At 39.2% G+C, this 17,247-nt stretch overlaps 1 protein-coding gene across 1 annotated transcript in view; it reads left to right on the forward strand.

Annotated features, from left to right (window-relative positions):
• The window catches only part of LOC131551213 (integrin alpha-M-like), an 86,055-nt gene that overhangs the window by 30,004 nt on the left and 38,804 nt on the right, over window positions 1-17,247 (forward strand). Inside the window, exons 8-15 of the mRNA XM_058793978.1 lie at window positions 1,166-1,316; window positions 3,838-3,988; window positions 6,158-6,231; window positions 6,509-6,617; window positions 6,744-6,877; window positions 16,016-16,162; window positions 16,266-16,463; window positions 17,092-17,225. Of these exons, the coding sequence (XP_058649961.1) occupies window positions 1,166-1,316; window positions 3,838-3,988; window positions 6,158-6,231; window positions 6,509-6,617; window positions 6,744-6,877; window positions 16,016-16,162; window positions 16,266-16,463; window positions 17,092-17,225 (1,098 nt within the window). The remainder of the gene's footprint in view (window positions 1-1,165; window positions 1,317-3,837; window positions 3,989-6,157; window positions 6,232-6,508; window positions 6,618-6,743; window positions 6,878-16,015; window positions 16,163-16,265; window positions 16,464-17,091; window positions 17,226-17,247) is intronic.

Raw genomic sequence — 17,247 nt, forward strand, 5'->3', positions numbered from 1 at the left:
CGATACCTCAAAAAATTCTACGATACGATTACGATTCGGTTCGATACAGGAGTATATCGATCAATATTTCGATAATATGATATTATTAAACAACCATCTACATTTTTATTAACTCACAAATGCAACCAAAATATATAACATGAACATTTATCTGAAATTTTCACATCCTGTACCTCAATTGGGACATTCACAACAAAAAAAATAGGCCTATACACTTTTCTTTTCTTTTTCTTTTTTTTTATAATAATAAAGAAAATAAACAATTGGAAAAACAATTCTGGCTGCTATGGGCTCAGTGCTAAAAATATTTTCTACAGATAACCAAATTACAAGCAATAGCAGAAAATAAATACAATAGAACAAAGACACAAGTTCAATAAAATATGCTTTTCAGGTTTTTCTGCTCAGCTCTATATCAGGTATGCTATAGAAATGTAATGGTCAAGTGTAAAATAACTGCATCTTCACAGTGTAAATTAAATATAGATTAATCATTTTTGATGCTACAAAGGTTATTTAGTCAGGAGCAGTGAGCACTTGTATTTTTCTTTGACAGCTTTTGCTTTCACTTTAAGAACGAAAGCACGGATTTAATATAGGCTACTGATACTTCTCAACTGTTTACATTAAGACATATGCCTAACCGACTGTGTTTACTAGGATATTCGCCAAAATTTTGATGTAATTTTGTCTGTATTTATTCATCCATGCACGAAAAAGCGGAAGAGAGCTCAGTTTAGTATTCGTGCGGTGTAGATGCTGCTGTCTGTGTGTGTGCGCTTCAGATGTGTGCGCAGAAAACTTCTCACACAGCGCTTGAATGTTCCGCCAACAATCCCGAGCCGAGCGTCATTTATGCTCACCTTGTGCCTTCGGGCAGTCCTTGATACGTGAGTTTGAACGAGAATGCAAGCATTGGCGGTAATGCATAGATGGACATTATGTGAAAATGTGGACAGTGCCAAAATAAAGGTGCGATATTTTAGTATCGATAGTATCAATATTTTACGTGTGGCATCGATGCATCGTATCGTCAGAGATCGTATCGATGTATCGATCCATATCGATGAATCATTACACCCCTAATATGTATGGGTCTTTATCATTCATGTATACCATATATAAATATATCCTATATTTATCTAAATCTCTTTTCAAATACCAGGAATGATCTATTTAAACCTGCTGTAGGGTCAAGACTATCAGCAAAAAAAGTCTTGGTTGTTATTACTGATGGAGCTTCACATGACAGGAACTTATTGAAAGATGCAGCAATACAGGCAGAGGCAAAGTACATAACACGATTTGCGATTGGGGTATGTTTTTTTTCTTCACATATGTCATTCAAATATCTTACATCTGGGCCCGTATTCACAAAACATCTTAAGGCTAAAAGTAGCTCATAACATGCGATTTACAACCCGAATTCCGGAAATGTTGGGACGTTTTTTAAATTTGAATAAAATTAAAACTAAAAGAATTTCAAATCACATGAGCCAAAATTTTATTCACAATAGAGCATAGATAACAACAAATGTTTAAACTGAGAAATTTTACAATTGTATGCCCAAAATCAGCTCATTTCAAATTTGATGCCTGCTACAGGTCTCAAAATAGTTCGGACAGGGGCATGTTTACCATGGTGTAGCATCTGGGCATCGAGGTTATGAGTTTCTGGAGTTTTGGTGTTGGAATTTGGTCCCATTCTTGCCTGATATAGGTTTCCAGCTGCTGAAGAGTTCGTGGTCGTCTTTGACGTATTTTTCGTTTAATGATGCGCCAATTGTTCTCTATAGGTGAAAGATCTGGACTGCAGGTAGGCCAATTCTGCACCCGGACTCTTCTAATACGAAGCCATGCTGTTGTAATCGCTGCAGTATGTGGTTTTGCATTGTCCTGCTGAAATACACGTCGTCTGGAGGGGAGCATATGTTGCTCTAAAACCTTTATATACCTTTCAGCATTCACAGTGCCTTCCAAAACATGCAAGCTGCCCATACTGTATGCATTTATGCACCCTCATACCATCAGAGATGCTGGCTTTTGAACTGAACACTGATAACATGCTTGAAGGTCTCCCTCCTCTTTAGCCCGGAGGACACGGCGTCCGTGATTTCCAACAAGAATGTCAAATTTGGACTCGTCTGACCATAGAACACTTTTCCACTTTGAAACAGTCCATTTTACATGAGCCTTGGCCCACAGGACACGATGGTGCTTCTGGACCATGTTCACATATGGCTTCCTTTTTGCATGATAGAGCTTTAGTTGGCATCTGCAGATGGCACGGCGGATTGTGTTTACCGTCAGTGGTTTCTGGAAGTGTTCCTGGACCCATTTAGTAATGTCAATGACAGAATCATGCCGATGAGTGATGCAGTGTCGCACAGAGATTTCTCCAGTTTCTCTGAATCTTTTGATGATGTCATGCACTGTAGATGATGAGATTTGCAAAGCCTTTGCAATTTGACATTGAGAAATATTGTTTTTAAAGTATTCCACAATCTTTTTATGCACTCTTTCACAGATTGAAGAGCCTCTGCCCATCTTTACTTCTGAGAGAGTCTCTCTACGACATCCCTTTCATAGCTAATCATGTTGCAGACCTGATGTCAATTAACTTAATTAGTTGCTAGATGTTCTCCCAGCTGAATCTTTTCAAAATGTCTTGCTTTTTCAGTCCTTTCTTGCCCCCTTGCCAACTTTTTTGAGACCTGTAGCAGGCATCAAATTTGAAATGAGATCAATTAATGGATAAAAGTGTAAAATTTCTCAGTTTAAACATTTGTTATGTTCTCTATGTTCTATTGTGAATAAAATATTGGCTCATGTGATTTTAAAAGTATTTTAGTTTTCATTTTATTCCAATTTAAAAAATGTCCCAACATTTCCGGAATTCGGATTGTAGGAGAAAATCTTAAAAATAATGTAGAGTATTTATTAATAATAATAAAGAGTATTTCACAAAGCGTTTTTAGCGCTATAACTAGCTCCTAAATATGTGAAACGTTAGGAGTAGTGAAGAGGACTCCTAAGTCACTAAGACCAAGTAACAACTATCCTAAAATGGCTATTGCCGGAAATCTGCCTCGAAATATAAACATTTTAGAAACATTTAACGTTAATGAGCTTTTAAAAAGTATCACCTTTTTGGGTTTGGAGGTTATCCCAACTCCAAATTTTCCTTTAATTATATCCTTTTCATTAGACAGTTGGGCAAGAAGTAACAGCTGTTCTTGCGTCCAGTTTGGTTTTCTTTTACATTTGCATGTCTTACTATCAGCCATGATTATTGTGCTCTGTTAATTAAAAATCTGTTTATATGCATATCCACTACGAGAAGAATGTAAGAGGCTGACAATTAGCTGAGCATACTTAATTAGTGACAGTTAGCCTGCATTTTGAAACCTTTATTTGAATATGGCAACATAATATTGCGCTCTACAATATTTCTATGAATAAATCTCTGACAGAGACCCCTCCCCTATCAGCCAATCACTGTGTGCATAGGTAATAAGCACGCCGACATCATCCATAGCAATGAGGTCAACCCCGGCCTTACTCTTACTTTATAAGACTTCTCTCTTTTCCTTAGTAAAAGTTTGTCTCAGCAGCTTTGTGGATAGGTTTTAAGAGAAAACTCTTATCTAAAAACTGCTACTTAGGAGAACTCTTAATGGTAAGATAAAATGTTTTGTGAATAGGGGCCCAGAGTGGCTCAAGTGTGTGTGTGCTTATATATAATTAATATTTCGTATTCCTGTGCATTTATAACTCAATGAAATATGCTTTGTATCATATTTATCTTTAAGGACACAATATTTTTTTTGTTCCTAGGTTGGTAATGCTTTTAATGATAACAGTGCGAAAGCAGAGCTGAATACAATTGCTTCTGATCCAGATACTGATCACGTGTTCGAAGTGACAGACTTTAATGCACTGAACAATATTCTTCAAAAACTGGAGGAGAACATTATTGCCATTGAAGGTATGTTGACAGCTCTGAAGACAAGGACATTAAGAATGAAAATGTATTTCTGTATCATTCTGAAGGTGCACTGATATGTGAATGGATTCGGTTTCTTTTACATGTTCACCCTAAATGTTTGTTCTTGGAGTATGTAAATAAGTTTGGTAAGCAGGTACAAAATTCTGTGAAAAGGGCAGATTGTTTTATGTCAGCAACAAATGCACGTCTAAAGGTATCCACTATAATTACGACTATGATACATTTAACAGTGAATTCAAAAGCTTTCAGGGAGAATCAATTCAGTTATTACAAAATGATACACTGATTCTTTGCAGCTTAATTTTTCGGAAGTGAAAATATTATGTATTTACTATCACGGCGTCTTCTCGACATGATGTTAACTACACGGACAAGCTATATTGTTTGAGGGCAGGTCAAGTTGTTCGCGGCCGACCAATGTAGAACATAGACGGGCATTATGCAAATGTGTTACCCCGTCACGGAAGTGGGATTTGAATTACTGACAACTCGTTTAGGCTTTTCAGAGTCGATTCTTTCTTTTGGGAGACAATAACTTTATTTATCGTGCACTTTTGGCTTTACAACTTTGCAGATTGTTTACATTCACATACAGGCCATATGCAGTTGCCCCTGCTCCATATGGTCAGTCATGGAATCTCTGATGTCAGCGCAGGCCCGGTTGTATGGGGGTACTAGACGGTGCTAAATACCCTCAAACAAAAGTAAAATCAATTAAAAGATCTGGGAAACTATCTAAAGTGTTTTTGCAACGTTGAGCAATGTAGCCAATCAAAGACATATCTGTTGATTTCTTCAACGCAATGGCCAATCAGAAATGTAAGAGTTTTCAGAATTCACTCACCGCTGAAAGAGCCGGAGTTTTGCACCCTCGTGAATCATCTCATGACTAAGTAAGTGCAGACACGATGTAAATAAGAGATTTATTGTGTAGTTTAGTGTAGCTTGATTATAACGGAACTTTGTGAGATCACGATGAACTTTGATGATTGGTTATTTTAGTAATAATGAAGGGAGCGCGCTTTGTGTGTTTTCTAGGCTATAATCCATTCAGAATTTGAATGAAACTTTCGTTTTTCGGACACATACATGCTGCAAAGTTTCAGGAATGATGCTTGATTCATTCTCAAAATATCAGTGATAAACAATGGACGGGACAAAAATCCCTCCGTGATTTATTCTGGAAGCGGTCCTGGCCAAACTTCCACAGGCAGCGCGCATCCTGAGTGAGATTCAGTTCACGGTCTAAAAGCGTGTGTAAACTTTATTGAGATCGGGACATATCAACCAGTAATTTCATTTCCAGCAACGGACGGTAAAAAGTTCAGAAATGAATGGTATGCGATTTATGACAGAATAGTCCCACAACTGATCGTTTATTTTTTCCTCACGTGTCTCACCACAATAAAGTCACCTCAAGTGACACGGGAAAAAGACAAGGAAAACTTATGTGAACATCAGAAAAGCAGCACGCACGTTTCTGGTTAAAAATAAAAGGCCATCAACTGACACTTAAAACGGGAAGCATCGCCATTCCAATCAGCAGCAAGAGTCAAAGTTCCACAGTTTAGTAAATGCAGGCAACCTCTTTAAGTTATTCTTCACTGCGCTGTATTGACACAATGCGTTGTGATGTAGCACATTGTTTTGATGCATAGGCTACATCCAAAAAATATATATTTTTTTTTTTTTGCTTTTTTTTTTTTTCTTGCCCCCCCTGACTTGAGAGTCAAATGTCGCCCATGGTCCTGAAGGAGGGCTCCGAACCCAAAATTTTCAGTAATGGAGCATAGTGAGTATCGATGCTCCCTGGCTTTTGCAGTGTATTGTGGGTTTTTTTCAGGGAGCAAGCGTTTCAGGGCACTGGAAGGATTTCACGATTGAGATAGTCCTTAAAAGTGCTGACTCCCTGATCAGTGCCCTGACTAATGAACTTGGGAGCTGATTGAGTCGCAGCGCCAGCTTTATTCTGGAAAGGGGGCAGTGAATAGCAGCTCATTTTCATTTAAAGATACATGCACGAAAACGGCTTCCACTCAAAAATTGGACACATTCAGGGACACCTGAGACTTATATTACACCTTGTATAAAGGGGCATAATAGGTCCCTTTTAAATGGGTCAATAATTTAATTGTTTCTTCGCTGCAGGAACCCAAACTTCAGGTGATTCCTCTAGAATGGAGTTTGCACAGGATGGATTCAGCACAGCTTTCACATCATATGTAAATAAATATGCAGTTTTACCAAAACCTTAACAGTAAAATTTTCAGACTAAGTGAATGATCATAGTAGGATACAGTTGTATTTTTAAGAAAGGTTGAAAATATAAAAGAATAAACTTTCAATATTGTAACATCTATGACCCCAAATAAAATATTGCACTCTTTCTTCTTTTGCAGTTCAGACAAATTTTGTCATTATATAAAAAGGGTATGAAGTAACTTGAGATGTTCTATATGTGTCTAAATCCAGTTACAGTTTTATTTTTGCTTTGTTTAGGGAAGTGTGTTAGTGAGTGCTGTGGGAGCTTTCCAGTGGAAAGGTGGTTATCAGGAATATTTTCCCGACAGCTCCTTTCAAAAAGGCATTGTGCATGAAAGCTATCTAGGTGAGGCTTTTTTTTTTTTTTTGGAAACACACTCAAACATAGACACAAATTTAAAGTCAGTTTCATCAATACTGCAAATACAACTCAGAACATGCATACTACTGAACTATTGCATTTTATCTGAAGGTTATTCAATGGCTGTTGCTGCAGTGTCAAGGACTAGCTATGCTATTCTAGGAGCTCCAAGATACAAGCATCAAGGACAAGTCATTGTTTCACAGCTCAGAACCAACCAAGATCAACTGCTGTACTCTCCCAGGGTTATTCATTATTTTTTTTATATTTTTAGTATAAAAACACAGTATCATTTTCATTATTCAATAGTTTATGTGAACCAACAACACTACAATTTAGCTTTCTGTACATCATTATAGAACATCATTCAAGCATTTATTACAGATTTTTTAAAGGTGCTGTATGTAAGTTTTGACTCTTCTAAAGCCAAATAATATAACATAATATGTTTGTAGATATTTAGGAAACATGTTATGTTTACATAGCTGTTTCTCTGAAAAATAATGTTACAGCCAGTAATTCGACTCTGAAATGTGCGTTCCGGGGCAGAATGCCTTTGTTTTTGCAGTACCCATTTCAACCGCTAGCTGTCAATCTTACATACTGCACCTTTAAACCTTGAAATATCAGTTTCAAGACCATTCTGGATATATGTAAGTTTGGTGAGTGGATATGAAATCAATGAAAAGGATGGATTAAATTATAGCAGCAACAAACACACACATACAGCTTTTGTAATGAGGCTGCTTTAGGAGGAGATTGAACCTGGCTCTGTAGTGCTCTAAGAGTGTGAAAAATAAAAGAATGAAATCAATATGTACTGGAGAAACAAACAGATACAAAGTACAAAATAAACTTGGAGAGCCTAGCTTCCATCAAAACAAAAACAGACATGCAGGTCAAAAAAATAAATAAAATAAAAATACAATAACAATCAGACATGACGACAGGCAACTGTAAAAACGTGATGAATTAACCCTTCACAAAGACCCGCCCCCCTTAGTTATTGTTGCTACATCTGACAAGCCATGGCACTCTCACACTACACATTCTCACACAGTTAAAAATAGATCGCAGAGCAAAGAAGAAACTAACAATGTGCCAACAGGCAAGACAGAGCAGTTTATTTCTAATATGAAACAAAGTCTTAGCTTTCAAAAATTAGAGAGGTAGGCTACACGAGCACAAAGCTCCATTTCGCAAACAGTTGAGTGCACAAACCTTTAAAGTATACTCCCTTGTCAGTCTATGTGAGAGACACGTGCAGAATCAGCACATGGTCACTGTCTGGGGCCTTTGTTTTCAAGTGCGCATTAGGGGTGGGCGGATCGATCTTAATATCGATAGTATCGATACCAACGTTGGTATTGGTATCGGATCGATACTAGCCTGATTAGATCGATACTTTAGGTTAATTTCCTCTCCTCTACACTTAACATATTGCTTAATACATTCAACAAAGAATAGACATATCTGTGTGTTTATATACCGCTCTTTTCACGTCTCGTATGCAAACCTTACTGCTCCTCCCCTGCTTTAGTGTTTTGTTATGCCATTACGTGACTCAGGGGCTCCATGCGCAAGCGGATATTATGCTACAGCGAGAAATGGAACGGTAGAAATTCGCTACTGTGGCAACAGCACCAAATTTATTCACCTTTTTCAACGTGAAAGTAAGCTTTTTTCATAGACTGTATGTACAAGACTTCCACTTCCTTAGGCACGGTAGGGAAATCATGAGAAAAATAAACCAAAAATAGTTTGCAATACCAAGCTTTTGTACAGTTAAAAATCGCTGGAAGCGGATGAGACTGGAAGCCAGACCCATTAAATTTACCGAATTTGGCCTTTTTATACAGTCTTCAACCATTAAGCCACGTTGTTGTTTTTTTCTTTATAAAGTTTTCTATCAGAGGAAAACACTTAACATGCATGCACTTTGCGTTCATATGCTGGGCTGCTTGCCTGCATATAGTTTGCATCATCAGTATACTGAGTTGGCCTTTCAATATTACTTTCTTAATGCATTAGTCCATGTTAAGTTTTTTTTTTCTTTATAACTCTTTTTTTATGGGAGGAAAATGCTTAACAGGAAACTTTACGCATTGCTTTCATATTCTGGGCTCCTCTGCTTGCAAACTCCTTTCAGAAAGGCAAATATCCACATAGCTTTAAGGTGAATATAATATTTTAGTCATATCAACATAAGTTATTGTTAATTTTCAAAGTGTAATTGGTCATTTAAATGCATGTTATTAAAAAGAAAAAAGTATCGGTATCGGTATCAGTATCGCGATACTTGCCCTGTATTTACTTGGTATCAGATCGATACCAAAATTTGCAGTATCGCACACCCCTAGTGCGCATCTCATGGCATTTGCTGTTCTTCTGCTGGCGGTTATCAAACAGCGCCAGACATTACTGCGGGCACCCCTTCTGGATTGGGGGTGAATTGCCTGTATTCGTCGTGAGCCTCATGCACCGAACCGAGACGCCTGTACCGTGACGGTTCGGTACGAATACATGTACCGTGCCACCCCTAATACATATATATATATATATATATATATATATATATATAGTAGTGCTGTCAATTGATAAAAAATAAAATAAATAATTGCACATTTTTTCTTAAATTAATCGCGATTAACATTAAAGTTTTTAAATATGGTTCTATATTGCAATAATTTCACATTCAATCTTCAAATTAATGTACAAACAACATAAAGTATATTTTTAATATTTCTTTAATGCCATCTTTTTATGACTGAAGGCCAGTATCACTGATACCAATTAATAATGATTACAAATTTTCCTCTAATATTTAACCATTGACTATAGCCATTCAACATTACATTATAATTAAGAGCTATCAATTTTAACATTTATTAGACTTTAAAAATAACTTCTAATTTAGGTGAACTTAAAACAATCTTCACATAAACCCATTATAATAAATGTCATATTTAGCTACCTATGCCCCTCAGCAGAAATATAAAGAAATTTAATAAAGTTATCAAACACTAAATTCTAAACTAAATACAGATGAATAACTTGAAGCTATAAAAGTTGTTGATTTCCTCTTTTTTTTCTTTTTTTTCTTTGATAAACAGACATCACAGCAGCTGGTTATTAGGTTGTTTTGGCTGCTGTTTATTTAAGAGCTGTTGCTGCTGAACGTGATGCGGATCTGACACGCATCGTATTTTCTCTCATCTGTCTTTACCTTTTCTGACCCATTTCAGTCTCTTCTAATGAACTGACGAGTTAAATCGGGTGTGTTAGATGAGGGAGACAGTGCTGGGATGCTCCAGGACAGTTTTGAAAACCATTTCAGAGACATGTTTTTAAATGTGACTCATATAACAGGCAGGTTTTGAGGCAGCTTTAAATCGCCTTTATGGTAACTTCATGTCTTAACTGACCACAACATTGCATGCTCGTAGTTTATTTCACGCTTTGATATGAAATGATAAAGGCTACAGCGCGCACTGGTGCATTTGTGCGTGCAAGAGCATGCGCTATTAGCACAGTTATCGTTTCCGTGCTCGTTTGACTTGCGCCTGGTGCTGAAGTGAAGTGGAAGCGCATGACGCGCTTCTGAAATGTCTCCAGTTTGATGTGGTCATAAAGACATTTTGCAACTGAATAAATGCACTCCTTGTCAAGAAAAAAGAGACAGAAGTAGCAGCTATGAGTGGGGTGGCCATCCCTAGGCTCCGCCCCTGCGTTAACGGCATTAAATAATTGATAAGTATAATTAAATAAGTTAAACCAGGGGTCATCAAACGTGATCCTGGAGGGCCGGTGTCCTGCAGAGTTTAGCTCAACTTGCCTCAACACACCTGCCTGGAAGTTTCAAGTATACCGAGTAAGACCTTGATTAGCTGCTTCAGGTGTGTTTCATTAGGGTTGGAGCTAAACTCTGCAGGACACCGGCCCTCCAGGACCGAACTTGGTCACCCCTGTGTTAAACTGAAAAAATTAATCGCCTGTGTTAATGTGCTAATTTTGACAACACTAATATGTATGTGATGTTTTTTAAACAAATTTCAGGAGGAGCAAGCACAGATAATTAACACGGCCAATTCATCATTAGTAATTACACCATCTATCCAATCAGCGCAAGAGAGAACCCCTATAAATAATCAAGCATGTCTTACCTCTAGACTTTCAGCATTCGGTTCGCTTCTCTTGCCATTATATCACAGACCCAAACAATTTTTTCTTTTCAGTGACCTCCAGCTTCCATAGCAGACGTTAGCGTGAGGCTGCCTCCGCTAGTGGTGAAGACCCATCCATATCAAAGAAGCTCACTGACCCCTCATCAGCTGACCCCTTTAACGCCAGTACATCCCTGTTCACTCTAACCTCAGACCCGCCATAGCCATCCCCTTTAACACCACCAAATCCACCCATAGCGGCTCATCTCCACTTCAACCATCCCAGCAGCACCCTACTCTCGCAGGAGCCTTATCTGCTTTTTCCCCACTGCCGCAGCAGTTCTCGCTTCCGCAGAAGCCTCCTTCTCTTTTCAGATGCCGCAGCAGTGCTTGCTTCCGTAGAGGCCACATTCTCTTTCAGATGCCTCAGCAGTGCTCACTTCCATAGAAGCCACGTTGTCTTTTCAGATGCCGCAGCAGTGCTTGCTCCCGCAGGAGCCTCTATCTCTACTTCCCACTCATCTCTACTTCCCACTGCCGCAGCAGTGACTGCTCCCGCAGGAGCCTTTGTCTGTAATTCCCCACTGCTGCAGCAGTGTCTGCTCCCGCAGGAGTTTTTTCTGCATTTCCCCACTGCCGCAGCAGTGCTCACTTCCGTAGAAGCCACGTTTTTTTTTGAGATGCCGCAGCAGTGACTGCTCCCGCAGGAGCCTCTATCTCTACTTCCCACTCATCTCTACTTCCCACTGCCACAGCAGTGACTGCTCCCGCAGGAGCCTTTGTCTGTAATTCCCCACAGCTGCAGCAGTGTCTCCTTCTCTTTTCAGATGCCGCAGCAGTGCCCGCTTCTGCAGAAGTCTCCTTCTCATTTCAGATGCCACAGCAGTGCTCGCTCCCGCAGAAGCCTCCTCTTTTCAGATGCTGTAGCAGTGACCGTTTCCACAGAAGCCACATTCTTTTTCAGATGCCGCAGCAGTGCCTGCTTCATTTGATACTGCCGCGGTAGTGCCCTGCTTCATTTGATACTGCTGCTGCAGTGCCCACCTAATTCAATACTGCCGCTGCAGTACCCTGCTTCATTTGATACTGCCGCTGTAGTGCCTTGCTTCATTTGATACTGCCGCTGCAGTGCCCTGTTCATTTGATACTGCCGCAGCAGTGCCCGCTTCCGTAGAAGCCACATTCTCTTTCAGATGCCGCAGCAGTGCCCGTTTCCGCAGAAGCTACATTCTCTTTCAGATGCCACAGCAGTGCCTGCTTCCACAGAAGCTTCACTCTCTTTACAGATACCACCGCAACGATTGCCACCCCGACTCCTCACCTTCAGCATGTTCCTACCCCAGCACGGGGAGGAGCTCTCAGACCCCTCTCCCCAGACAGGGAGAGTACCCCGGGCTTGGGAGTCATTACTGAGCTCGGAGCCCTCTCCCTGGACAGCACGCCAAATACGCATAACCTTTACTAAGTTTATTATATGTAAGTGTGAACTCGTGAAATATATGTATGTATACATTCACGTATATAGATCACACACACACACAAACGTATTCAGATCGACAGGTTATCGCTCTATCCACAACACAACTAGAGATGTGTCTGTGTCTGTAAAGGCTTCTCCCTCACTGACTACTTCGTCCAATCAGATTCAAAATGGTCAAAACGTGATCTACATATATGATCTACATTTTCTCTGATCCCACCGGTTATGCCGATTGTCTTGTATTCGCACCTGGAAGACCCAGAAGTCCCGTAACTCATTCAGGGCATGCACTAGGGCTTTCCTACAACTAGAACATGGATTGCTGTAAAAACTCGTCTTTGGTGGGGAAGCGTTGTCTCTTAATTGAAGAGATATCTCGTCAATGGCAGGGAAAGAGTTAACAGTGAAGCTGTGGCTTTAATTGCTTTAGAAACAAAGATGTCACTAGCTCCTTGTTGAGAAAAATAATGTAGCTCTTCAATGATTAAGCTATTTTACTGATAAAATTGCGGGGCAACACTAAGAAGTTTCTGTATTGCTGGCGCCATTTGCAGAAGTGGAGAGACTAGAGTTTATGATGTAAGCACCATCTGCAGTTCTGGAGGGAGCATAACATAAAGGGCTTGAAAAGAGCGACCCTTGTTGGCCAGGATGAAAAGAGCAAACCGGAGACGTGACCATTACAACTACTGTAATTAAGTCAAGTCAAGTCACCTTTATTTATTTATACACCTTTATTTATTAACAATACAGATTGTGTCAAAGCACTTAACAGTATCAAATTGAAAGACAGAGTGTCAGTAATGTATAATGATAAGATTAAACACTCAATTTTCAGTTAAAGGCATTTCATTATTGAATTCAGAGATGTCATTGTCTAGCTCAGTTTAGTTTAAATAGTATCTGTGCAATCAAATCGGCGATAATCGCTAGAAATTAAGTGTCCCCAACTGAGCAAGCCAGAGGCGACAGCGGCAAGGAACCAAAACTCCCTCCGAGACAGAATGGAGAAAAAAACCTTGGGAGAAACCAGGCTCAGTCGGGGGGCCAGTTCTCCTCTGGCCAGACGAAACCCGCAGTTCAAAAGTTTACATTTCTATTTTAATTTTGTTGCAATTTCTAACAATACTAGTATTATGTAGTTAGGTATTTTATTATATTTTTAGTTATATGTTATATTTTTAGTTTTATTGTATTTTAATCGAGGCCTTCACTGGGGATATGTCTCTGGGACTCATCTGGGTGTCCTGATCTCCGCTGACGATCAGGGCTGTAGACATCATCTCTTGGTGCTGATCCACCATCTGATCGGATACGAACTGAGAATCAGAATAGGAAAGAAACAGACAAATATTAGCGTAGATGCCATTCTACTTACGATGTAACGAGTACACCGTGTGTTATGGGGAGTGTTCCCGGTTCCGGTTGATCTAACTAATGCAGCCTAACAACTTTAATGGATTTGAATAATAGAAGCGTATTAGTGTGTTATGTGTACGCCAGGATAAAGAGATGGGTCTTTAATTTAGATTTAAACTGACAGAGTGTGTCTGCCTCCCGAACAGTGTTAGGTAGATTGTTCCAGAGTTTGGGTGCTAAATAGGAAAAGGCTCTGCCGCCCGCAGTCAATTTTGATATTCTAGGTATTATCAAACGGCCAGAGTTTTGAGAACGCAGTGGATGTGGAGGACTATAGTGTGATAAGAGCTCGCTCAAGTACTGAGGAGCTAAGCCATTCAGGGCTTTATAAGTAATTAACAAGATTTTAAAATCTATCCGATGTTTGATAGGGAGCCAGTGCAGTGTTGACAGAACCGGGCTAATATGGTCATATTTCCTGGTTCTAGTAAGGACTCTAGCTGCTGCATTTTGGACCAACTGTAGTTTGTTGATCAAGCGTGCAGAACAACCACCCAATAAAGCATTACAATAGTCTAACCTTGAGGTCATAAACGCATGAATTAACATTTCTGCATTTGACGTTGAGAGCATAGATCGCAATTTAGATATGTTTTGAGATGAAAAACGCAGTTTTACAGATGCTAGAAACATGGCTTTCAAATGAAAGATTGCTATCAAACAGCACACCTAGGTTCCTGACTGATGAAGAAGAATTGACAGAGCAGCCATCAAGTGTTAGATAATGTTCTAGGTTATTATATGTGGGGTTTTAGGTCCGATAATTAACACCTCTGTTTTTCAGAATTTAGCAGTAAAAATTACTCGTCATCCAATTTTTATATCGACTATGCATTCCGTTAGTTTCTCAATTTGGTGTGTTTCACCAGGCTGTGAAGAAATATAGAGCTGAGTATCATCAGCATAACAGTGAAAGCTAACACCATGTCTCCTGATAATATCTCCCAAGGGTAACATGTAAAGCGTGAAAAGTAACGGCCCTAGTACTGAGCCTTGAGGTACTCCATACTGCACTTGTGATCAATATGATACCTCTTCATTCACTGCTACGAACTGATGGCGGTCAGATAAGTATGATTTGAACCATGCTAAGGCACTTCCACTAATGCCAACAAAGTTTTCTAGTCTATTCAAAAGAATGTTGTGGTCGATAGTGTCGAACGCAGCGCTAAGATCCAGTAGAACTAATAAAGAGATACAACCACGATCAGATGATAGAAGCAGGTCATTTGTAACTCTAATGAGAGCAGTCTCAGTACTATGATACAGTCTAAATCCTGACTGGAATTCCTCACAGATATCATTTTTCTCTAAGAAGATATAAGAAAGATATAATTAAGAAGATATAATTAAGGCAGTGATAAATTTACAACAGCAGCAGATTCCACTCACTTAACTCAAGAGGGCGCCAAAGTTGCAAAAATACACAAAACTGCATATAGTAGCTTTAAAGTTTTTAGTCTATATTAACTTCAATTAACACATTCTGAATGGCATTTACACAATTTTTACACAGTGTCAGTCTTTCAGGGGGACAGAGAGCTCTTAATGATGCTGTACATCACTTTATTTTAATATTAAAAAGGAACTGGGCCAATGATGATTCAGAAAGAAAAAGCATTGGGACCCTACTGTGGATATGGTATGGAACAAAATTTTCACATGCATCAGACGACAGATAAACTACTGGCTCTTGTTTCAGTGTTAATTAATTTTGAGTGTATTTCAGCAAACAGATGTGGCCAAAAGTGCAACAACAGTGGCTACATATAAATATATCTTTAATTGTTTGCACATACCAACACATAACACATACCAAGGGCAGAAAGTAATATACAAATCCCTCTTGCAAAGCTAGATTAGGGATACAGAGAGAATTTAGATAAACATCCATAACAGGGTAAAATTTGCTGAAGAGTAATAATCAGAGAAAAAAAATGTGTTTTTGAAGGAGAGAAGGGAGGATGCTTGACGGATGTCATGGGGAAGAGCATTCCACAATCTGGGGGCCCCAACACTGAAAGACCTAGCTCCCGTAGTCACCAGATGAAATTTAGGAGTGACTAACAATCCCTCACTAGAAGATCGTAAGGAACGAGCAGGAACATAAGGCAGAAGTAATTGCTGGATGTTGGAAGGGACATGCCTGGGTTAAAGTATTAATTAAGAGAGGTGTTAAGTCATTAACATTAGGGATCTAGACATGGTTTTAAGAAGATGTGGGATGGGTGCAGTGATAGCAGTACAGAATCATTACACAAGTCTGTTACAATCAGCAGAAAATAGATAAAGCTAATATGTGCAACCTTCTCTTTTCTCAGCCTCAGATTGGCTCATATTTTGGAGCTGAAGTTTGTGTGGTGGATTTGAACAGTGATTCCAATACAGACCTCCTATTGGTATCTGCACCAACATACACGGAGCCTGATCGGGAGGGCAAAGTTTTTGTTTACACCTTTACGAGTCAGGTACAGTAAGTGATGGGGATAAGACTTTTTAGAACAATTTGAAAATTAATTCTGATTTAAATTAAAAGAATTGTAATAAAATATTTGATTTTTTTTTTCATAGTTTGTTATTTCTGATGTGGTGCTGGTGGGAATGGCAGGTCAGAGGGGTCGGTTTGGCTCTTCTCTGGCCAGTCCAGCAGATCTGAATGGTGATGGTTTCAGGGATGTGCTGATTGGAGCTCCTTTAGAGGAAGATGGACAGGGCAGCATCTATGTCTTCAATGGAGGAGTAGTTCAAATAAATCCCACATATTCACAGGTGAAAAATACATGGTTGGTGGCAGTTTAAAGGGACAGTAGTTTAAAGCACCTTCCTTTCATTACTTTACCTTTCCTTGGCTCATTTCATGGGCTCATTCCATAGACTGTAAAAAAAAAAAAAAAAAAGATGGACAATGCGTCTCCACTTCCTTCCACAAAAGTCAAGCCAAAACATCCCAATATGGCCGCTGTCATCTTGCAAAAATGACATCATTTGGAGGCAGAGTCTGCACAGTAGTGATTCATTTGGAGCCTGAGTCTGGTCTGAACTGTGGTATCAAAATCCCGCAGATCGAATCGCAAATTCACAATCATGATGCCACACCACATTTTTAACGTATACCCCATTTTTAAAGTATTGGAGAAATGAACAATTTAACATACATCAGCCTGATATGAACTACCTAAAATGATGGAAACCATCTTTGGGAAAAATTTATTTTGAAGTGTAATTTTATTTTTTATTTTTTTTTTAGTTTGGCTCACATCCCATTTATGACCTAAACTGCAACCAGCCACCAGATGGTGATTGAAATGTTTTGGCTTCACTTTTCAGGACATGTATGGCACACTTGGCTCATTCTAATATTTTCATTATCTGTTTCATTCCCTATGTGTGATGGCAGAGGATTGCTGGATCATCTGTGCGACCAGGTTTGCGGTTCTTTGGGATTTCGTTGAGTCAGTCCTCTCTAGACCAGACTCAAGACAGCCTTCCTGATATTGCTGTTGGGTCCATGGGAGCAGTTCTTCTTTTCAGGTGTGTTTTGTTTTATAAAGAA

Source organism: Onychostoma macrolepis, chromosome 12 (assembly GCF_012432095.1).
Source record: "Onychostoma macrolepis isolate SWU-2019 chromosome 12, ASM1243209v1, whole genome shotgun sequence".
NCBI lineage: Eukaryota > Metazoa > Chordata > Actinopteri > Cypriniformes > Cyprinidae > Onychostoma > Onychostoma macrolepis.